The 25,095-nt window shown below is 40.2% G+C and overlaps 1 protein-coding gene across 6 annotated transcripts in view; it reads right to left on the bottom strand.

Annotated features, from left to right (window-relative positions):
• Nucleotides 1-25,095, bottom strand: part of CACNA1G (calcium voltage-gated channel subunit alpha1 G) — a 179,977-nt gene that overhangs the window by 57,962 nt on the left and 96,920 nt on the right. For 4 of the 6 annotated variants that reach the window (XM_066586607.1, XM_066586613.1, XM_066586612.1 and 1 more), the window contains 5 exons: nucleotides 22,852-22,978; nucleotides 21,688-21,813; nucleotides 18,746-18,835; nucleotides 16,517-16,709; nucleotides 917-970 (listed from right to left, as the gene is read on the bottom strand). In XM_066586607.1, coding sequence (XP_066442704.1) covers nucleotides 917-970; nucleotides 16,517-16,709; nucleotides 18,746-18,835; nucleotides 21,688-21,813; nucleotides 22,852-22,978 — 590 coding nt within the window. Of the gene's footprint in view, nucleotides 1-916; nucleotides 971-16,495; nucleotides 16,710-18,745; nucleotides 18,836-21,687; nucleotides 21,814-22,851; nucleotides 22,979-25,095 lie in introns of all 6 variants that reach the window. The other 2 variants (XM_066586608.1, XM_066586610.1) reach the window with 2 other exon arrangements.

Here is a 25,095-nt window from a genome sequence, read left to right as displayed (position 1 = left end):
CAACTCAATTCATTCCCTTTTGCACTTGTCGCTAGCATATTCTGATTGTGCGGTTGGCCAAACAGGTGAAAGAAACATGTTATGTACCAACCACAGCAACCAATCCTACAGCAATGGCACCAAACAATGTAGCATGAAAATAGCTCTATAGGAAACGAACCTTGGAGAGCTATTTTACATACATTTTCTCTGAAGGAACATTGCCTTAAAAACTACCTACTAAGTGGATCTCCACAAGGCAAATCACTAGCTTTCAACACTAAGGTGAGTGCTCTATAAATTAATGGTGTATTTGAATAGAAAAATGAATAAAAATCTGGGAGGGGGTTGAAATGGAGAACTATTTTGTCCAGAACTTTGGTGTCAAAAAAGTCCCACTTGACGAATGCAAGTAAAAAAAAAAGCAACTTTTTAGTGTTTTACACTTTTCTCACAACTCTTCAAAGTTTATTAGAGATTTAAAAGTTGCAACTTTTTGAAAAAGTTGCAAAGTTTGTCGCAATCTCACTCCAATAAAGAGGTAGCCTAAAAAGTGACTCTGCATCTCTAGACATAGCTGAAGATATGACTGATTTACCATCAGCATGCAATAATGTGATAAATTTGTCACAAATAACAGCAAGGTGGCCTCCAGCAGGAGTGCCTTAAAAAAAACAAACCGCAATCAATGCCCCCTATGTGTTTATTAGATTCTTCTTTCTTTTTTCCAGATATTTCCATGTGGAACACATAAGTATGTTGTGTCTCTGGTGCGGTGACACTTATTCTTGTGGATTTTAACACCATGATGAAATGTGTGAGCCATGAGGTAACAAAGAAGACTTCACACACAGCTTAGTGGACGTCTGACATCAGACAGCAATTAGTTACACAACAACGTCACTATGCTGGGACAATACACCAGATCTGCCAGTACCTTGTGATGCACTGGCTGACGGCTCCAACATTGTATCATCATCCAGCATTAGATCTAAAAGAATGACATGCTATTAATTAGTCTTCCCTATGGTGAAATCATCTTTGATCTTCGCCTATTGTAATGAATTATTCCAGGTATTCATCTTTATGGAAGCTCAACATCAATGAATAGCTGAATAATGGACAAAAAGGCAAAGAGGCTATAGCTTAAAGGGAAAGTGCACCTTTGCAACCAATTTTATTTTTTGGGTATCTTTATATATGGCAGATTTGTTGCAGATTTGCACAGTTTAGTGTACACCTTCAATTGAATGGATACAATCTTCTACAGAGATGCACCAAATGATGCAGCTTTTCATGCAAATTTTGGTTTGGATGTTCCCATTGTGGAAAATCTGCACCAAATCCGCTACATGTGAACATACCCTTATTGTTCCAATGGCTCTAAAATTAAAAATGAACACAGTTTGCATATATTCTTTACTAAAAATCTTTATCATTTGTGTCTACAGCTCCTATGCAGATCCATGTGTCTCCATGGTAACAAACTTTAAAAAAATACTATGTACAGTGTCTGATCCTGCCTTCCTACATTCCATCTACTTTGTCCACTAACTCTAACTAACATACATTTGGTGGGTTAGTAAGAAGTAGAGGACAGATGAATGGCAATATGTCTGCAGGATCGAACTACACAGAGTTTGTTTGTTGCCTATAACCATGGAAACACATACATCTGCATAGGAGCTGTAGACAAAAATGGTAGATTTTTAGAATTTAAAACTTTTTCGTAAAGTTGCCTCATTTTTTTTATTTTAAATGCATCGAAACAATAAATACTAGTTTCAAAGGTAAGCCTTCCCATTGAAGGGATATTCCCATCCCAGCTGAACATGGTAATACCAGCCCATATGCTGTGGCCTCCAGCGGGTAGGATTATAGTAAGAGCCGAACTGGCTGCTCTATGCTATATGAGCGCATTGAGCTACTGTATGGTGTTTCTGCATCTCAGAATTTCTGGAAGCAATGTAGCTTACTGTTTTATACTGTTTACGTAACTCCCATTCACTTCATTGGGAATTACAGAAACAACCAGTTTCTGCAATTACAGACACTGATGACTGCAGCATACAGACTGGTATTCCCATCTCAGCCATGTTTGACTGAGATGGGAAATACCCCTTTTACCCAAAAGTCAGAAACAGGTCAACTTTCAAAGTAGTCACAAATTACTGGTTACTTTATGGCCGGTCGATATTTTGGAAAACTACTGCACGACTGCACATAAAAACAGGACTGTTCTTACAAACCCTCCTTCCCCTTGCTGATAATGACCCTATCAAGATGTTACATTGTGTCACAATGGGGAAACAATCTTATAAATTCCAAAATACTTAACCCAATGTTATCTTCATCTGGTTAGTGAATATTATTTACAATGGTTTAGCTTGAAGGTTTCGGGTGCTCAGGCTGACCGTGAGCCAAACGGCTTACATAGCAACAAAGGAGAAAAAACGGCTCCTTAAAACAATTCTGTTATTCCAAAAACCCCATAAAATTACAAATGGTGGGTACCATGTAACACCCTGTCAATGTCAGACTAGTTTCGAAAGACACTTCTTTCTTGATCACTAGCTGTGATCAAGAAAGAAGTGTCTTTTGGAAGGCGTCTGAGTGTAGACATGGTGTTACATGGTACCTACTGTTGGTAATTTTATGGTTTTTTTGGGAATAAAAGAAGAATAATCTAATAGCTTGACATCTAAAGAGTCTCGGTGGCTGGATGGATGACGCTAGCCACAAACGCAAGGAAAAATGTTAGCTGATATTACAGTACCTTATTTAACAGCATCTAATAATTCTAGGACAAAGCAGGTAAATAAGTCAAGTTTCTTTCCATGTAACAAACAACTTCAATGACAGGTTCAATCAAAAAACATTTTTTATGTAGGACACAAGAGGTTTGGCACAGTAACCGAAACTGAATTTAAGGAGATTGTCCACCTTCAGACGATGTCTGCCTACTAGCCTGCAAGACCATAGAGATAAGAATGACATGTCATATGTTTACTGTACATTATTTTATAGAGCAAGAATAGAAAGGAAGCACATATATTCATTACGGTCCGTTAGCAATGTATCATAATCCCAGAAGACTGTCTAGTTTTTGTAATTTTGTATTCTACATGAAATGTCCTTTTACGTCACTTGATCAACTGCTGTTCCCGAAGGCTTGTATAATAACATATATTGGACTCTTAAAGGGACTGTCCTCCTTTGCAAATAATTTTTCTTATCGTTCCAAAGCATCTCCTATCCTATACACTATAGCTAATAGACTGCAAATAAACCCTGTATAGTGTGTTCCTGTAAACATATTGAAATACGTATGTCCCTTCTATTTGCTAGCCTATGAAATTTTAATTAGTATGAATTAGGGGACAGATGGAATTGAGTATTTCTGTAGGAAATATTTTATTTAAGAGTTTGTTTAGGACTTTAAAACTGTTGACCTAGGATAGAAAATCAATACCATATCAGCAGGGGTCTCACTGTTAATACCCCATAGATCAGCTGTTTAAAGATGCTGTGATGCTCAGGTGAGTGCCGCTTCCCCTTTTATCATTAACCAGGCACAACTCCGTACTTGTAGTAGTGGTAATGCTTGGTCTTACAGTTCTTTATAGCTTTATCCCATTCAAGTGAATGTGACTCTAAAAGACCTGCTAAAAGACCAAAGTTGTGTCTCGTAAACAACAAAGGGGACACAGCCATAGCTGGAGGACCCTGATTCCCTTGAACAGTTGATCTATCTGTGGAGCGTTGGGGGGGGGGGGGGGGGGGGTGCTCAGACTTGAACCCCACTAATCTAAAATGCATGGCTTATTCTAAAGTAAAGTCTTCAATTTTAATAGCACAGATAATAATTTAATACTATTTGATTAAATTCCATCATTTCAAAGAGACTGGGCAAAACAGACTTGTTAAAATGCATCGATAACCAAGAGGAATATAAAGGGGGATCTCAGATTTGTCCAAAACACCTCGATAGCCCCATTACATCTGGTATAAAGAGAACACAGCATTTCATAAGAGTAGCATTGTTGTCTTTGCCTTATATTAACTTTTGCTTCATAAAAGTAAATATGAAGAAATAGAAGAAATTAGGAAAGGGGGAAAATACTAATACGATGTTAGTGTTATCTTCATTAGCAGTAATGATGACAAAATTGGGAAGAGAACACGATAATAAAAAGCAGTATCATACTTTATATAAGCCGGAAGATGTTAATTAGAAATATTTGAATTTTTTTTACATAAAACTAGTAAAACTGAAAAGGAATAACAAAAAATAAAAGTAAAAATTATCGCGAAAATTAAGAGAACTATATTATATGTAGTTGTGCAAGTGTATTAAAATCAGGGTCCTATATAAAAGGGGAGCTTTAAACTTGAACAATATGGGAAGGCAAGTAAAAGGCCAAGTAAAAATATACAGTTAATACATTTGAGAACCTAGCTATTAGAAGTGGAAAGGAAGAACAAAGATAAAAAATTCTTAAGGAAAGTAGAGGAGCAAGAGACACCGATCACAAACTAAAATTTTTTACACAAATGCACAAAGCATGGGAAACAAACAAGGAAAATTGGAGCTCCTAACACAGGAAGAGAAATATGATATCATAAGCATAAGAAAAACTTGGTGGAATGATACACATGATAGGAATACAAGGCTTGAAGGATTCAACTTAATAATAAGAAACAGACTTAATCAGAGAGGAGGTGTTGTGTTGTATTTTAGAAAAGCATACATCTGCACAGAGATTCAAGCTTCAGAGCATGGTAGTTCGTAAGGGTAAAAATACAAGGAGAGAACAACAGAAAGGACACCATTGTAGGCATTTACTATAGGCCACCTGGGCAAGCAGAAGATATGGATGAACTCTTTCTACATCAGATGGCCAAGTTTTCAAAAAAGAACAACATAGTGATCATGCGAGATTTTAACTATCCAGACACATATTAGGAATCTCTTTGAGTCCAACAAATTCTTATCCATTCTTGCTGACAATTTTATCTTCCAAAAGGTAGAAGAGAAAACAGGGAGATCTGCTATCTTGGACCTAATTCTTAACAACAGGGAGGAAATGGTTGAGGAAGTAAGGGTGGCTGGGACCTTAGGAGGTAGTGATCATGTTATCCTTGAATTTTGGATAACAAGTGGGGACCTTGTTAAAGAAGACTCAAACCTCACAGTTGGACTTCAGAAAAGCAGAGTTTAATGGACTCAGAAAGAAAGAGGGTAGGAAGGATCCAATGGCTGGATGTTGTTAAGGCCAGAAATGTCCAAGAAGGTTGGGAAATATTGCGAACTGACATTTTCAAAGCCCATAGTTAACTATTCCTAAAAGAAGGAAGAATGGGAAGCATTTAAAGAGACCAGAATGGATGAACACAGAACTTACACACATGTTGAAAAGGTAAAAAATATGTTTATCAAATGAAAAGAGGGTGGAATAGCTAAAGAAAAATATAATGCAGTCTTCAGAAACTGTAGAGTGTCAGAAAAGCTAATAATGAATTGAGGCTTGCAACAGAGGCCAAAAGAAATAAAAAAAGGATTGGGGGGATATGTCAAAAGCAAAAGAATAGTCAAAGATGCTATAGGATGTTTACAGGCTGAAAATAGTGACTTGGTTAAGAATGATGTTGAGAAGGCCGAACTTTTAATTTCTTATTTTATATCTGTTTTCTCTCAGGAAGCAGATGTAACATCAACTGATCTACCCTGTGCTATTGAAGGAATAAAAGAATGCAGGCTATCTATAAGCGGAAATATGGTGAATGAACACTTAGTTAACTTAAATGAATTCAAGTCTCCAGGTTTAGACGGATTACATACTATGATACTAAAGGAAGCAGCAGAGGTAATTGCTGAATAACTTGACATAATCTTTGAAAATTCATGGAGAATAGGAGAAATCCCAGAAGTTTGGAAAAGGGCAAATGTTGTCCCTGGCTTCAAAAAAGGGAAGAAGGTGGACTCAGGAAACTACAGGCCAGTGAGCCTGACTTTTATACCGGGAAACTCTTTGAACAAATGATTAAACAGCATGTATGCAAGTACTTTGAAAAGAATGGAGTACTTAACCAGAGCCATCATGGGTTTGTAACAAACAAGTCATGTCAGAGTAATCTAATTTCCTTCTATGACAGAATCACTAACAGGGTTGATCAGGCAAATGCAGTAGATATAGTATATTTTGACTTTAGTAAAGCATTTGACAAAGTAGCTCACACCATCCTTACTGAACAAAATGACCAAATATGAGATTGACAAGGCAACTGTTAGATGGATTCACAACTGGCTGACTGATCTACTCAAAAAGTGGTCATAAATGGCTGTACATCCAAGTGGCAAGTGGGGTACCACAAGGCACTGTCTTGGGCCCAGTGTTGTTCAACATTTTTGTAAATGATCTGTTGGAGGGAATTGAGGAAAAACTGATTAAATTTGCAGATGACACAAAGTTAGGAGGGATAGCTAACACTATAGAATAGAGAGAGAGGATTCAAAAAGATCTAGGAAAGCTTGAACAGTGGGTGGCAACTAACAGAATGGTATGTAACAAGAAGAAATGCAATGTCCTACATATTGGCAAGCAAAATGAAAAAAGCACATACAGAATGGGAAGAATTGGGCTAAGCAGCACATGTTAAAAAGACTTGGGTATACTAATAGATAATAAACTGAACATGAGTCAACAGTGTGATGCAGCAGCAAAAAAAAGGCAAACACAATTCTGGGATGTATTAAGAGAAGCATGGAGTTCAGAGGTAATTATCTCCCTCTACTTTTCCACAGTCAGACCTCATCTGATATACTGGGTCCAATTCTGGGTACCCCAATTTAAACAAGACAGACAAACTGGAACAAGTTCAGAGAAGGGCTACCAGGATGGTAAGCAGTCTGCAAATCATGTTCTATGAGAAACGGTTAAAGGATCTGAGCAAAAGGAATGTTTAGCTTGCAAAATAGCAGACTTAATAGCTATATACAAATATTTGAAGGGTTGTCACAGTGCAGAGGGATCAGCCCTATTCTCATTTGCACAAGGAAAGACTAGAAGCAATGGGATGAAACTGAAAGGGAGGAGACACAGATTAGATATTAGAAAAAACTCTTTGACAGTGAGGGTGATCAATGAGTAGAACAGGTGGCCATGGGAGGCGGTGAGCTCTCCTTCAATAGAAATCTTCAAACAGAGGCTGGACACACATTTGTCTGGGATGATTTAGTGATCCTGCATTGAGTAGGAGGTTGGAGACGATGACCCCGGAGGACCCTTCCAACTCTACCATTCTATGATTTTAATTTGATCATAAAATATGGGAGGGACTAATAAATATAAATATTTAAAAAGTTTTGTTGAAAAACATGATAAAACAGTGGGGTATTAAAAGTCGTTGGACCATAAAAAAAGGATGGGGGGAGGGGGTGATAGGGGAGAATCCGTAGAATTTTAAGCTAAATTTTTTTTTAAATCCTTCATACGCGCCCAAGTGCTTCATTAAATCCCTTGGGATCCAAAACATCTCCTTGGTGCATACCTTTGTAAATTCTCAGTAAGGGATCTTTTCCAGCGGGGTTAAGCACAGAAGTGAGGTGTCCTTATTGTGATGATTTAAAAAGTGTCGAGAGGTGCTGTGGTTTAAAAAAGCTATTTGTGAGGTTTGCTTTCAGGGCATTTATCGTACAGCCAACACATTTCAAACCACATGGACATTTGGGCAAATAAGCAACATAACTGGACCCATAGTTCATAAAAGCTCTTCCAGTTGTTCAGCTGTAAGTATCATTACATACTGGTAACATGTTTCTATATCACTATGCTCCATGCTTGGAAAAGGAAGCAAATCTGTTTATAAGCCAATCGAAGTGCATTGCTTTTCTCTGTGATTTCAGTACTATTTTGTCCTGTATCCATGGAACAAAAACCCAGAGATGTTCCTACTCTTCCAGGAAACCTGAATGAAGTGTTATACGTTATAAGCGAACCATAGATAACTGAAGAGGCTCGCTGGTATCTGCGAACTCATCATCGATGTAAGTGTATCATCTATAAGCTTCTCACTCATACACCCGAAGTACTGGACTCTTCTGTAATTTGTTTCTTCCTGTGCTTGCAACCTAGGTTCCGGCATGCCCTGTGACCTCCACAGGGATTAGGTGACAGAATGGAAAAGTGCCATAACATTAAAGGCAAACTAGGACCTGCAGTGTGGCGGGGCCTGTCTTACGATGGATGATCCGCACTTTGAGCGCTCTCCTAAATTTATTTTATGTATATTACTTACGATAGCTCTCTTTACACCAATACACCTCATCAACTAAGCATTGCTTGCTTTACCACTAAAGATCATTCATTAATTGATATTTGCTTAGAAAATTGTGGAACAGCGATGGGGCCAAAATTCGCCCCAGTTTGCAAGGGTTTTATAGTAGGATATTTTATATCTTCACCAGCAATCCTTTCTCCTAATATCTTATAGATTACTAAAGTAGGTTTTTCTGTGTTCTTCATTTTACATTATAAAAAAATGAATTAATTTCCTGAACCTTACAATTACTTTAATAAAATTCTGACTGAATCATGCTTCAAACTAATGAAGGCTTCAAACTTATGAACGCATCTGCCTATACATTGGAAGCAATGCTTCAGTGAATCAGTTATATATCATATTAATACTTTTTTAAGAAATTTTGTAGAAAAAGCACAAAAAACACACATTTTGAAACACGATTTAAAGCACAAAAATATTGTCCTGATGTTGTATGGAATGTTAACCCTTTCCAATCCAATTTGTATTCTGGTTTTCCTTGGGGGCTTACTCTTTTCCTGCTGTTACACAACGGCGCTATATGCTGGCTAAAGCCAGTACTGCATGAGGTGACACACTGGATAGGCTCCGACAGCGCAGAAGCTGGCAATATACAGTAAGAGAACCCAGATGGATGTCTTCCAACATTGGAGCTCTATAGCCTTAAATCATAATGTCTTTACAGGCCAGACAGTAGATTGGAAAGGGTTAAAGCAAAGAGAGCTCAAAACCTAGAATAAAACCTATTACATCCTTGGATTCCAAGGACTGCTAATTATTTTCATTATTCAATCTTAAAAATGGGTAAATTAGAAACGTCATGATTAGAGATGAGCGAGGGCACTCGTTAAGGACAGATACTTGAGCGAGTATCATCCTTTTCGAGTACCTGCCTGCTCGCCCGCAAAGATTCGGGTGCCAGCGGGGGGCGGTGGGGGAGGGAACGGGGGGAAGATCTCTTTCTCCCCCCTGCTCGCTCCCACAACACAGCGCTCACCTCCGCCGGCACCCGAATCTTTGCGGGCGAGCAGGCAGGTACTTAAAAAAGGACGATACTCGCTCGAGTATCTGTCTTTAACGAGTGCACTCGCTCATCTCTAGTCATGATATAACAACAATTTTGCATGAAAACTGTTTGATCATCTCTAGTGATCTCATCATTTATAAGAGACACTGTATGAAGATGCTGTTCAGACACTGAGGAGTTCTGGTTAATTTCTAGTGCAGATTCTGGACTGAAAAACAGCACCAAAATAAAGTACTGTACTGTGTAAGTGAATAGGGTTTTACAAAATCACATTCAGACACATAAGAAAATTAAAATCTTGACAATGCAAAAGAAGAAATCTGCACCAAAATCAGCATATAAAATGCAGATTTTTGCAGCAAATTTCTGACAAAACCTGCAGCATAAAAAGTCTGAGCATACCCTAAAATACCTTTACAGGGGGCAATTATTGGCCAAACTATTGCTGGAACAGCGAATTTGGATGATAATCGTCCCGTGTAGACGCAACCACTGACAGGGCACTGAGCAAGAAATCGTCCACTTCTTTGAATCGCTTGGGTTTCAGCAGCACTAAAAACCAAACAACTGTTGGACCGTGTAAACAGGAGCCCCCCAATCTTAGAAAGACTCCTATTTACTACGGAGGCCGGTGGGCCAGAGCGATCCCCGACTACTCCGCCTCCATCCACTTGAAGACTATCACTGCTGTGTAAAATACAGGAGTGATAGTAGGGTGGTGGTCTGTTGAATGGCTGTTGGGCGCTTATGCGCCCAACAGTCATCCCATGTAAAGGTATTATTAACAGAAGTCGTTCTTTTAAACATTCTCTAGCAACCTCTCTTTCATGGGGTGAAGAAAAATTTTAATCTGACCACACATCTTTTAGATCTGAGAGTAAGGGTGGCTTCCCACGAGCGTGCTTTTGTGCATGCATTGGCTCTATTAGAACCAATGCATTCCCTATGGTGTGTTCACATGTCCGTGTTTTACAGGTGCGTGCCTGTGAAGTCAGGACATGCGTGCACCTCAGGGAATGCACGCATTGTCTTCAATGGAGCCACGGCTGCTGTCGGCGGCTCCATTGAAGACAATGGTCTGACGGCACCCCTGAATTGCTTTTCAGGGAAGAGCTTTAAATATAAGCTCTTCCCTGAAAAAGAACAATTTTAGTGTAAAAAAAAACCCAAAAAACTTTTAAATCCCTGCCTGCTCAATGAACTGCATTTCAGAGCTAGGAACAGCGCAGAGAGGACGCGGTTGAGCCCCGGCAGCTGAAGGAAGGTGAGTATGTATTTTTATTTTTAACACTACTTTGCTTGTTTTTCAGGGAACGGCTTATATTTAAAGCCCTTCCCTGAAAAACAATTACAGGATGCCAGCAGCTGGATCCCCTACCGCAGCTGTCATCTGTGACAGCTGCGGTAGGGAATTCTTTACTCTCCGCAGGGATGAAGAATTTCTTTGCTGCATCTGTCACAGATGTGGCAGGTGCAGCAGGGAATTCTTTTTCCCCGCGGGGATGAAGAAAACATCTGCTGCATGTGGCAGATGTGTCCTTCATCCTCTCGGGGGACACGGCAGTGGCGGACAGGTAAGTATATTTTTATTTACTTATTTTTTTTACACTAAAATTGTTGTTTTTTAGGGAAGAGCTTATATTTAAAGCCCTTCCCTGAAAAACAATTACGGGATGCTGGCAGATCATTGTCTTCAATGGAGCTGCATACAGGGGTGTGCACATATGTACGCAACTACGTATGCACATGATCGTGTGAAGCCACCCTAAGGGATGCGGTCTAAATGCAATATGGTGTGCCAATAATTCTGTCAAAATTTATCATCAAGATTTTCATGGCATCCAAACCCAAACTCACACTTTTTCTTCTTCTTCTAGTCCTTCGGCTTAAGTTCTGACATCCAGTTCATTTTGACCTTCTTACCCCTTTGAGAACACAACTGAGGTCTGGGTCTCCTATACTATTTTTCACATCTTTGATATTCCGTCTTGTTCCCCATACTTTTGCGAGGTTGGTGTGGGGTTTTGGGGAAAGTTACATGATAACAGTGTAGCAGAACGACAGTATTGTAGAGGTATTCCCATCTTAAGCATTTATGGCATCATCGCATGATATGCCTGTTAGGTGTATTTGAATAACAGGGATCTGATTTGGGCTGCCCCTCCTTTTGCCTATAGTTTTAAGTATCTATATTTTGGAATTAATATCCGCAGCCACTGAATCACTACACCAGATGGACACAGGTCTAATATTTCTTCTTTATGTCATAACTTGCAATTTGAGTGTTTCTGTAAGCTGAACACAAGTAATGGGAGAAGGCAGGATTCGCAAGTGTATGCTATAAATTTCGGTTATGTTTGTGTTTGCAATTTCAGTGCATGAAATTGAATGATGAATAATATGCGCTGTACATATCTTACACTTGCTGTAGTTTGTCACCTGGGTAAATTTCCAGGAGGAATAAAATGTGATAACTACCAAGAGCTGTTATGTGGACGCTGCTTTTTGAATTTCCTATGGAGCATTAAACAGAATCTTTCACATTGAATACACATTTCGGTCAGAGTGCCTCACGCTATAGGCCAGGGGAAGCTTTGCTGTTTGATATATAGTTTGTGGGGATAAAGATTTAGTATAACTCGTAATTTATTGATTGCTCACAGTTGGATTAATAGGTCCTGTGGGCGGGGGGAATAATGAATAATGTTCTGTTTGACCCATTAAGGGCTAGGGTATTTTGGTCCTACGGGAGCAGACACTTTTTAGGGATTTTACCCATGTGGTGGTTTCACTACCCTATTTTTTTCTTTCAGCTAACAAAATTATTTTTTCTGTGTTTTTTTTCCGTGACACATTGGACTATTATTTTTTCTATCTATTTTCATTGACTTTTTCAGGGTTTTTCAGGAGCTAAGTATATGGGTTGGGGGGCTATTTTCCGGGTTTTTCAGGAGCTAAGTATATGGGTTGGGGGCTATTATTACTGGGGCTACTGTAGAGTTAGTATTACTGGGGCTACTACAGTGGGGTTAATATTACTGGGGCTACCCACTGTGGTGTTAATATTACTGAGGGGGTTAATATTATTACCAGGGCTACTATGGGGTTATTATTACTACTGGGGCCATTGTGGGGTTAATATTATCACTGGAGCCACAGTGGGGTTAATATTACTACTGCAGCTAATGTGGGGTTAATATTACTGAGGGGGTTAATATTATTACTGGGGATACTACTGGGGCTACTATGGGGTTACTATTATTACTGGGGCCACTGCGGGGATGCAATTACTACTGTGACCAATATACAGAACACTTTTACTACTGGAGCTACTGTTGGTTTCACCATTACTACTGAGGCCACTGTGGGGGTCACTATTACTATTAGGGCCACTATAAGGGACACTACTACTATTGGAGGTACTGTTGGTGTCACCATTATTACTGAGACCTCTGTGGGGGTCACTATTACTACTGGGGCCAATATAAGGGGTTGCTATTACTACTGGGGCCACATAAGGGGTCACTATTACTACTGGGGCCACAATAGGGGTTGCTGTTACTACACGGGGCCAATATAGGGGATTCTACTACTACTAGGGCCACCAATATAGGGGGTCACTATTACTACACCAGGTGGATTTACTGTGGAATTTACAGTAGCTTTAGCAGCAAAGTAGTTGAGATTTTGAAAGTCTCATCCACACGCTGCGGAAAGAATCTGCACAAAACCAGTGTGTATATTGACATGGGGTGTGGTATGTAATTCCGCAGCATGTTAATTTTAAATATACTAAATATCAATAGCCCATCCAGTGCTCCAGCGTTTCTCCCTGTTTTTTTGTTTGTTTTTTTTTAAACAGCCCTGTCTTTTTTATAAGGACGGAGGTAAAAATTATATGTAGTGATTAGCCATGCCCCTAACCCCTCCCTTGACCACACCCTCTGTCCCGCTTTGGGGCTCCACGGGAAACTTTTGCTTCAAAAATGGCTCCATGGCTAAAAAAGTTTGGGAACCACTGGTATAGAGAATGCCATTGTGGTTATATTCCCACAAAAAGTTGAGAATATAAGGTATGTCTTTCCATAGCATTCAAAAACCTACGAGCTCAAATAATTAGTTTTTTATTATTTTTTTAAGTGGTTAATTCCAGCAGTTAATAAAAGTAGATATTAATGCAGCTCTAAAGGCTCATTGATTTATTTGTTAGTTGTTAGATACTTTTCAAAGTTATTCAAAGTAATCTTAACTAATGGCAAGATGCTTATTTCATCATCAGTTCCATTTGCTCTATTGGACTCCCTAACCTTCTGTCTCCTTACATCTTCCATTGTAACTTCTAAGCCCTTGCAGGCAGGGTCCTCTGCCCCTCTGTACCAATCTGTCACTGAGGTAGTTGCGTTTATTGCACTTGCTTTTTTCTTATGCCTTATAATGAAACCCTTTTCCACATTCCCTGGCATTAATGGCACTTTAAAATAAATAATAATAACTAGAGATGAGCGAGCATACTCACTAAGGGCAATTACTCGATTGAGCATTGTCCTTAGCGAGTACCTGCCCGCTCGGAAGAAAAGGTTCGGCTGTCGGCGCGGGTGAGAGGTGAGTTGCGGCTGTGAGCAGGGGGGAGGGGGAGAGAGGGAGAGATCTCCCCTCCGTTCCTCCCCGCTCTCCCCCACTGCTCCCCGCTTGCCGCCGGCAGCCGAATTTTTTCTTCCGAGCGGGCAGGTACTCGCTAAGGGCAATGCTCGATCATGTAATTGCCCTTAGCGAGTATGCTCACTCATCTCTAATAATAACCTACTTTCTCATGTAACACATGATGTAACGTGTTACATGGATGGAGAATGCTTCACGCTTGATTTTACAATGGATTAGAAAACTAATTTGAAAGATCAATGTATTTGCATCAGGTTGCCAATCCATTCAATTTACTAAAAATGTGATGCCAAAAACGCAAATGTGAATTTCAATTAGTATGTATATTGTTATCAAGTAACCCTTTCCAATCCACTATCTGACATCTTCAGACATTCTGATTGAAGGCTGTACAGCCCCAATGTCGGAAGATGTCCGGCAGTGTATTCTTACTGTATATTACTGGCTGCTCTGTTGTCGGGGGCCTCTCCAGCATGTCACATACCACAGTACTGGCTCTAGCCAGCAGATGCCGCTATTGTATAATGACAGAAAGAGAAAACCGCTTAGGAAACCCTGAATCCAAAATTGGATTGCAATGGGTTAAAGCAAAGTATATTATTTTCAGAGCCTCAGCAATCATGGCTGGACTGGTAAACCAAAGTACTAGTAGAACCCAGCAAAAGGCAACACCATTTGGAGTTGGTTTTGGAGCCAGTTACTTGCCACTTACTCTATTATGTATGGATTGATTGACAAATATATTGCTGATATGTCTTAAGTCTGCAATCAAATTTACAATGCGATTAAAAGTGAGCAAGTTCATGTTTTTTGCATAGATTTCCTCTGACTTTTCAGCTAACACTCTTTCTTAAATGAGAAATTCACTTAACAAAAAGAATCATTAAACGGTATTATAGCACCTCTAAAACACATGCTTGCCATCAATATGCATTAAAAGGGTTTTCCATTTAAAACGATTTCCATAATGATATTATTAGTAGCAGGGATTACTATAATAGGCCTCAGCCCTAGTATTCATATTGTTTGGTAGGGCATACAAGCTGAGATGTAGCTTCATCCCATTTCAGTCATCTTCAGCATAGCGACCCAATCAGGCCTGAAAATGATTTACAGAGGCTTCGGTTTCAAGTCAACGGGAAGTATCGAAAATACTAAAGGAACAGAGATCTCCCCATCTATAGGTTGTCCTTATAAGGAGCGGCCATTTTTAAATGGAAAACCCATTTAATTACTATCAATGCTACTGACAAAATTGCATCACTGCAAAGTATCTCCATGCTTTCTGACTTTTTCCATGCGCAATAGTATAATATGTTTGAAGTGCAATATTAATAGGCCTTGTTTAATTTATAGTAGCTCTGACAATTGATCTGCACGTCCATTCGCTGGCTATGTCATAAGTTCTGGAAAGCATGTTTTACTATGGGATGCATACTAGAATAGCACATGTAGGATCAGACAATATGCGAGGAGAAAGACTCTAAAATAATAATGGCGTTATGTTAAAGTGCCAATCCTCTTAAACGTTAATACTTTTAATTCACGGAACTGGAATAAATGGTTCGCCAGAAGTAATTTCACATCTTCTTTATAGGTTGTCATTAGAGATGAGCGAGCATACTTGTTAAGGACAATTACTCGATCGAGCATTGTCTTTAGCGAGTACCTACCCGCTTGGAAGAAAAGGTTCAGCTGCTGGCGCGGGTGAGCGGTAAGTTGCGGCAGTGAGCAGGTGGGAGCGGGGGGAGAGAGGGAGAGAGAGATCTCCCCATCGTTCCTCCCGGCTCTCCCCTGCCGCTTCCCGCCCGCAACCGGCATCCGAACCTTTTCTTCCGAGCGGGCAGGTACTCGCTAAGGACAATGCTCGATCGAGTAATTGCCCTTAGCGAGTATGCTCGCTCATCTCTAGTTGTCAAGAGTTGACAACTAAAATCTTAGTAGAATGGATCTTCATTTTAAAGTGAATTTGCACAAAATTAATTTTTTTGTTTCATCTACATAGGTGCCAAATTCTGCGCAAATTAAGTTCTTCATATATCTTTAGAGCACCAAATCCCCTACATAGATGTAGATTAAAAAGATGATAAAAATGTAATAAAAGCTCCATACCTTCTGCTTAACTTTATATAGCAAGGACTGTCAAGAGGCTTTTTGTAAGACCCGATGTGCCATTGTGTGAGTGGTAAAAATAACACAACAGACCTTCTAATTCTGTGAGTTAACACTTTGTATTACTTATATCCACATTTAGTCCCTAAACTTGTCCGGTTACAATGTGCACCTGTTATACCTTAGAAAATTAACTTCTGGAGAACCATTTATCAGTTGAAACTAACAGTATTGATAAGTTGTTGCACCATCTTTCCCCTGACAACTATTATACTACCTATCCATGCACAAGGAGTCTACAGTATCCATGCCTCTAATAAGCGGCCATCTCAGCAAGGGAGTGAGCGCCTGTCAAAAGTCAAGCAGCACTCAAAAATTTTTTCAAAGACTACCGACCGGCCAGCTCTCTCTCCTTACTCCTTCTCTTTTTCTCCATCCTGCGCAGTCTTTTCTCTTCTCTTCTTTTGGCCTCTTCTTCCTCTTGGTTCTGTCGACATTTGTGAAAATTCTCCACCACCACCCCCACAAACATATTCAGGACAAAGAATGCAACAATCAGCAGGAAGGATATGAAGTACAGGAGCATCCAGGGGTTGTAGTTCATCACTGGCTGAAAAGAACAGACATGACTGATATTAAATAGGTCAAGTAACTTGATGGTACTGTGATGACCCAGGTTAGTTATTTTAACAGAACACAAATAAGTTCCCCTCTAGAAGAAAGAAAACTGTCTCTCACCTATAGAGCTACTCTGTAAGTCCATATATGACCCATTGCAGAGCATTGAAACATGACTGAAGTATGCAAATTAACTCTTCTCCAGAAGGAAGAAAACTGTCTCTTTGTGCCATAGTGTATATACTCACATGGTATCTACCTATAGGTGGCATTAGAGATACAATTTTCCTCCTCCTGGCGGAGAGCTAATCTGCATACTTGTTCCCAGAGAGCATTGCCTGTAAGACTCACTACACCAACAGGATCTCCACAAGGAAACCAGTACCTCTCAAGATCTCCTTCAAAGGCATCCCATTCAGCCAAACAGAACTCTACCTTGTATTGTTGAGATGTAAAAACTCTGAAGCAGTGCTGTATACAGATATTTTCTCTGGCGTAGCTGATATCCCTAGTTATCTTTAAAAATGTTTTCTCTTAAAAAAAATAAACAATTAATACTTACCTATTCCTCCCCAGGCAGTCTACTTACCGCACCTCCTCCCCGCCGATCTTCTCCTTGCTCCTGCAGTCCCCAGCTCATGTCACCTCCAGCCGGCTAGATTCTTCTTCTTCTGATGACGTCACATACATTGCCGGCATTCTCCTTCCTGCAGGGCAATGTACACTATGTCGCTAGTGATGTAGTGTTCACTGCCTAGCAGGGAGCGCCGAATGCTATGCTGGGCTAATGCTGAGACTGCACATGTGCACTGTCTTACCATGAGTGTTTCTATACTAAAGCCACGAGACAGCGCGCATGCGCAGTCTCAGCATTAGCCCGGCATAGAAATCGGCACTCCCTGCTAGGCAGTAAACTCTACGTCACTAGTGACATAGCCTACACTGACCTACAGGAAGAAGAAAGCCACAGCATAACAGGAAGAAGAGGATCCGTCCGGCTTCCGGTGAGGTGACCCGGGGGGACAGCAGGAGCCAGGAGAAGATTGGTCAGTGGAAGATGCGGTAAGTAGACTGCCTGGGGAGGAATAGGTAAGCATAGAATTTTTTTTTTAATGACAAAACCCCTTTAAAGAGTTTCATATTGAGTTACATGGTTGCTACATATAAGTGATGCTAGGGAGACAGTTTTCTTCCTTCTGGAAGAGAGTTAATTTCTATACTTTTCCCCAGGGACCGGTATCTGTAAGACTTTCTACACTAGCTGAATCTCTGCAAGGAAAACCAATGCCTTTCAGGATTTTTCCCAAGAACACAATGTTTTATTTGCCTGTTTGTATGCTTGAATACCCATATACATAAGTTATAGACATACATGCATATTCGGATTCTCCACATTGCTAAGAAATCACTAAACAATTACAATTTATATCATCTCCTGTCATATCCTATTTAGATCCTGGAGCACACTCTTATGTAATTTTAATGTATATTCATTAGTTCTGTTAAAATGCATGCAAATTATCTTTAGAGGGATGAAATATCTGCACTCAGGAGCATTGTGTTAAAACTATGTATAGCAGTAAGATTTACTTATGTCTATAATTAAACACATTGTCGTGGTTACTGACGATATCATGGAGTGTACCGTAAACTCTGCAATTATATTTTCACACCTCGGAAGGAAAATAGTTGTGTTCTAGAAGTTTTCCTCCAGGACTGTGGTGGTGCTGAAAGAAAACTGAGCACTTGCTGATGGGTTCCCCCACATATGAAAGCTAATCAATGGGGAACCCTGTGAAAGGACACCCTGTGGTCAGCTGATTGTATTGTGTTGTGTAGAAATGTATATGTCTGACATATTGGGTTAGTAGTCACTAGAGGAACTAGATCAAAAGTAGAAATGATATTTTATGGATTACAAAATGCGTTTTCGCCAGATGTCAAATTAAAATTAGATAATTATATTCAAGAAAATAATGCAACAACATGGCACACAGACCAGACACTTTGTATATGGTAATATAGTACCTGCTGGTCCACCCCAACTGCATCCAATCCATCATACATGATGTCAACCCATCCATCTTTGGATGCCAAGACAAACAACGACATTAATGCCTAGTAAGACACAAATAAGAAACGGTATACGTTTTCTTACCAATCATTTATTGACAGTTTTTTTTTTTAAGTACAGTCCTTAATGCTTTCAAGATTGAGTTTGCGTTGACATGTACCAATATATACCAATATATACATAGATAAAAAAGTATTTAGTTATAACTAGAGATGAGCGAGTATACTCGCTAAGGCACATTACTCGAGTGAGTAGTGCCTTATCCGAGTATCTCCCCGCTCGTCTCTAAAGATTCGGGGGCCGGCGGGGGCGGGAAAGAGCGGGGAGGAACGGAGGGGAGATCTCTCTTTCCCTCTCTCCCCCCCGCTCCCTGCCACAACTCACCTGTCACCCGCGCCGGCCGCCGAATCTTTAGAGATGAGCGGGGAGATACTCGGCTAAGGCACTACTCGCTCGAGTAATGTGCCTTAGCGAGTATACTCGCTCATCTCTAGTTATAAGGCGTACATGTTGAAGTTACTAAATATGATACTGGGCAATATATTTCTTTCTAACCATAGTTTTGCCAGACTTGGTGCCAGTAATTATACTCTGTGATGTCTATGGGAGGGAACTGCTTCACACATATATTCAAGTTACCTACTTTTCAAACTACTACCCTCTTTAGCAGCATTCATGCCTGGATAATTTGTCCCATGGCATTTATATGGCGCTCTATGATTCCTTTTTCTCACAGATTAAAATTAAATTGGGAAATAAGAAACTTGTGCCGGCCTTGAAGTAAAATCAGAAGTGTTTAGGCTCTATTCATGGAGTAATCCGGTATAATTTACTCTTCTTGCTCTACAGTTAATATAATTTATTTCACAACTATTAAGAAAAAGACATTAAAACCATAAGCTGACTTATGGTTATGCTTGAAGCATAACTTGACTATCAGAACAGTAAAGTTATGCAACCTGTTATCATATAATGTGTAGAGATGAGCAAGCACACTCAGTAAGGGCAGTTGCTCGAGCGAGCCTTGCTCATCTTGAGTAACTGCCTTCTCCTCCGAGCGTGCTCGGGGGGCGGCGGGGGTGAGCGGTGGGCGGCGGGGTGTAGCAGGGGGGAGAGAGATCTCTCTCACTCTCCCCTCCACTCTTCCCCGCTGCCCCCCCAGAGCTCGCTCGGAGGAGAAGACAGTTACTCGAGATGAGCAAGGCTTACTCAAGTAACTGCCTTACCGAGCGTGCTCGTTCATCTCTAATAATGTGCTAATGGTTGAGGGCATGGATAGATTTAAGAAAAGTTTAGATATCGCATTCGTAAACCACAATACACAAGACTAGTGGTATTAATGAAGGATGTAGATACAGGGATCTACCCAATTTTTTCCACTCTATGGCAAAGTGGTTTATGCCATTCTAGGGTAAGAGTGGTGGTGGTGGGGTTGTCTTCCCCCGAATCAACTTGATTTTGTAAGTATAAGGTTAGCACTAAACAGCAACTTTGTCCGCACTATGCTGCTACATCACAGGTAATGAAAGTGAATATAGTCATGCTGTGACTAGTAAATTATGGTAAACAGTTCTGATTGCTGCAAGTTCTATTGATTCTATATTTTGCTATATATTGAACTTTACTGCAAATTAATGACCATAAAGTTTGAGCAGGAACACTATACTAGGCTGTGGAACCCTATTACATCACAGAGGCAGCTACAAATGCAAAGTTACAAAACATCCAAATATATGTAGACCTCACTAGTCCAACTAAGGATGGTGTTCATGATTCACAAACACAAAAGATGTAGAGATGATTTGCATGGAAAGGTGGCAAGGGGAAAGCCTCCACTAACCAAAAGTAACATCAAAGCTTAGACAATCTGGATAATCTCTAAAGGCCCATTTAAACACAATGATTATTGCTCAAAAGCCATCTTTAGAGCAATAATTGTTGCGTGTAAATGTGCCCATCTTTCAGTTTTCTGCCGAACAATGGATTTCAGTTCAGCATGAAATCCGCCGTTGTTCAGCAGAACAGCTGATAAGCAGGACCGCACGCTGTGTTCTGCCTGGGGAGCGCTGATTACAGGTGATTACAATATCTCAGCTGTCAGCCTCGCCTGCAGAACAAAGGGAATATATTCAGCAAAAAGCGAGTGGTCTGTTCCCTGAATGCAGCTTCCGGTGGCTCACACGCTATTAATTGGTACTAATAGGCATTAGTACCAAGTAGTAGTTTTTTGCAAAATGATTGCTCAAAAGCCATCTTTTGAGCAATGATCTTTGTGTCTAAGTGCACCGTAAGCCATTAAAGGGGTTTTCAGCTCTTAAAAATTCGTGACCTATACACAAAACAGCTGATTGATGGAGGTCTACCACCTAGGACCCCAAATAATCAGCTTTTCACCAGGCTACTGTCAATGTATACAAAGCAGGAAGCAGATAGCTCCATATATTATAATGTGGTGTGGGGTGGTATTGCAGGCACAGCTCTGATTCACTTCAATGGCAGCTGTGCCTGCAATACCATACTAGGCCATTGCACAATGTGAGAAGCTATCTGCTTCTTAAATCCTATATCATTAAAGAGATGATTGACTGGGGTCCCAGGCAGCAGAACAATGCTGATCAGCTATCCTGTGAACACACCACTAATATAGTTAAGTGTTAGAATGAACAAACTTTTTTAAATTGGTGAAATATGTAATTGAATGGGTATGGATATTTTTTTAAATGGATATTAAAAATAAAACAAAAAACTGTTTAAACCTACACACCCTATACCCTCTATAACATAATATTTGGCTTTTGAATGCTCGAAAGTATTAGCCACAATTCAATAAAAGACCTGGCTGGATTCTCAGCATTACCCAAAATCCATATTTCAAATCACATGTTGCTCTACTCACCTGACCAAGATTGTCAAAATTGTATTTGTGTCGGATCCACTTGTATCTAGAATCAAGACAGTCGGATTTATTTGTGATATTTTTTGTATCCTCTCCCAAGCAGTAGAAGAATTTTCCTTTGAACAGCTGAAATAAACAAAATATATTTACTGAATTACTATAATCGCTATTTGGAACAAGCTAGATCAATAGATCAACAATGATCCCGCAATCACAACAGTTCTTAATTAATTTATGTTAATAAGATATTCCAGCCAATAACATTTATCACCTATCCAGAACCACTGCTGGGGAAACACTGCTTCCCCTATCTATTATCACCAATACATCTAGTGATTGACTGTGAGAGGGATCAGTTATTTTCCATATAGCCTATAGTACATGGAGCAAGAGTGTGCATGCTCGGCTGCCACTCCATACTACTCTTCCTCAGCAAAAATGCGCTGCAGAGGAGTAACAGGGAACTGCAGTCCACCTTTCTTATGATTGGTGAAGTCTTAGTTGTTAGGCCTCCACCAATCTAACATTTATTACCTATTACATGGTTTGGTGAAAAATGTTAATGGCTGGCATAACTCTTTAAAGGGGTTTTCTGAGTTATTTCTTTTATATATTTTTGAGCCCCCATGTGCTCTGGCCCCACGGTATCTGATTGGCGATATTACACGGCCAGAAGGCCTAGTTACATCCCGTAAACCTGTCACGTTGGCTTCTAATTTAGAAGTCCCAGGCAGATTTACAGAGTCACTGATGACGTCCCTGTTTGGCCTTCTATTGGCTGCAGTAGTCACATGGATAAACAACCCACATCAACACTGCAGCCATTGTAAATAGACCTGAGGACCAGAGCTGGTGGCAGGAGAGCAGCAGGGAGGTGAGTATCAGTGTTGTTATTTTATTTTTTCCTCGTTCTCCCTCTGCCACCACTGTATGTAATTGTCGGAATACCCCTTTAATACCTATTTTATATTAAAAGTTAATAAATAGGAGATTCTCTATTCTTTTCCAGAATGGTCTATAATCTAACAAGTAACGATACTCCACAATCTAACAGTTATCACAGTGGATAGATGACAGATGTTTCTTGCCAGAACACCCCTTTAAATTGGTTATTATTTCTTTTTTAATTACATTAAAGTTACCAAAATCTTGTATATTTCATACCTGAACACCAAGGATGCCAAATATGATGAAAAAGGCACAGCAGATTACCACAATGTTTCCAATGGGCTTCAAGGATGACATTAAAGTTTCAACCACAAGTTTAAGGCCTTGAGCACGGCTTATAACCCTATATTAAGACAGAACAAATAGTATACTAAATATAAATTTACAGAATAGAGATGTTCAGAAAAGAAATGCAAATCAACAGCTGCCCATATTATCAGGTTTGGTACAATTTATAAAAACTTTTAAAATAACAATAGAAAGTACAATAATACTCATACTAGTAATCCTCCGAGGGCATGAACAAAGAAAGCCAAGATTCACCCTATCCCAGCCTTTTAATTTTAACATTTTGTGTTCGTTAAGGCCGGGTCACAACCCTGCACTCCTGCCAAGAGCAGTTTGGTGGTAGACTATAGCGAATTAACCACTAGTATAGATGAGCGAGTATACTCGCTAAAGGCAATTGCTCGAGCGAGCATTGCCTTTAGCGAGTATCTCCCCCGCTCGAGACGGAAGGTTCGGGTGCCGACAGCGGGCACGGAGCTGCGGGGGAGAGCGGGGCGGAACGGAGGGGAGATCTCTCTCTCCCTCTCTCCCCCCCACTCCCTCCTGCTGACAGCCACTACTCACCGCTCCCCCGCGCCGGCACCCGAACCTTCTGTCTTGAGCGGGGGAGATACTCGCTAAAGGCAATGCTCGCTCGAGCAATTGCCTTTAGCGAGTGTACTCGCTCATCAGTAACCACTAGCTATTATGAAAGGTAGGAATAAAATCTCTACTCTATTAATGAGTTATAAAATCTGGACCAATATTAAGATAATAAATTATATGGAATTGATCTTTACTTTAGTCCTTGATTATGTGGCTTGGGTAGTGATGAGTGAACTTTTGAAAACTTTGTTTAAATTTTGGTTCAGTCCGAATTAGTGCAAACTAAACAAGAAGTTCACCTACACCCTTAAAGCTGGTGTGTAACACTGTGTAAGAGCCCAAACACCCTTGTATAATACCCTGAGAATGTTATACAGGACTTTTAGGGCTCTTAGACAGTGCTATACACCAGTGTTCAGGACTAGAGTTGAGCGAGTCAAATCTGTTTCGGGTAGGACTTTGCTAAAATCTTGATTCATGTTTGTGCTAAACTGAACTTTTAGCAAAGTTTGACCTAAAACAGGGTTATACTAGTTTGGTCGGCTTAATACTAGTCTTGGGAGAACTGTCATCTATTAATAAGGTTACTACGATAAAGAAGGCTGCAACGACATTGCTTTTTTTTTTTTGGGAGGAAGCATATTTTTAAGGTGTGGATTAGTTAACTTAATAAAAGTTCTAAAAAATAGGGATGAGCGAGTATACTCGCTAAAGCACTACTCGCTCGAGTAATGTGCCTTAGCCGAGTATCTCCCCGCTCGTCCCGAAAGATTCGGGTGCCGCGGGGCGGGGAGCTGCGGGGGAGAGCAGGGAGGAACGGAGGGGAGATCTCTCTCTCCCTCTCTCCCGCCCGCTCTGCCCCGCTCCGCGCCGCAACTCACCTGTCAGCTGCGGCGGCCCCCGAATCTTTAGGGACGAGCGGGGAGATACTCGGCTAAGGCACATTACTCGAGCGAGTAGTGCCTTAGCGAGTATACTCGCTCATCCCTACTAAAAAATAAACTTGCATTTTTTTATTCGGAATTTTGCCCTGTTTTGAAAAATTAATGGTGAAAGAAGATTTGGAGATGCTTATGAGGCTGTGAAGGGGGATAGGGAAAAGAGAAGAGGATATGTTGTGTTTTTCTTTTTTTCTCTTTTTTTATTTTTGCTTTTTGTTGTTGTATCATATGATTTTGTATTATTTTAATTGAGTTAACTCCTCCATTACATCTAAAACATTTTTTGGGTGACAATTGTATATTAGTGATGTAAAAGTACAAAAAATTGTTTAAAAGGGTGGGGAAGATTCACATGTGAGGGGGTCACTAGCTGTGAGATAAGTCCTCAGGATATTTTGGGTCTGGGCAGTAACAAAGGCTGCACAGAGGTCCAGTGGCTGTCTGGGGAGGACAGCTGTGCTAGACGGACACAGCTGGCCTGGTTCGAGGTTTGGTAACTGGAGCAGGCGAGTTTTTAGTGCTCCTTTAAACATTTTAATGGCTTTAAAGATTTTTGAATGTATGTCTCTTTACCAACAAGGATCCCAGGGGTAAAAAAAATTGGAACACTTCTGTGGTTGGGACAAATATTGTTGTGTATGACCAA

Source organism: Eleutherodactylus coqui, chromosome 13, assembly GCF_035609145.1.
Source record: "Eleutherodactylus coqui strain aEleCoq1 chromosome 13, aEleCoq1.hap1, whole genome shotgun sequence".
NCBI classification, from domain to species: Eukaryota; Metazoa; Chordata; class Amphibia; order Anura; family Eleutherodactylidae; genus Eleutherodactylus; species Eleutherodactylus coqui.
Note: the sequence above shows the minus strand (reverse complement) of the source record. Positions and strands in the feature narration are given on the sequence as shown.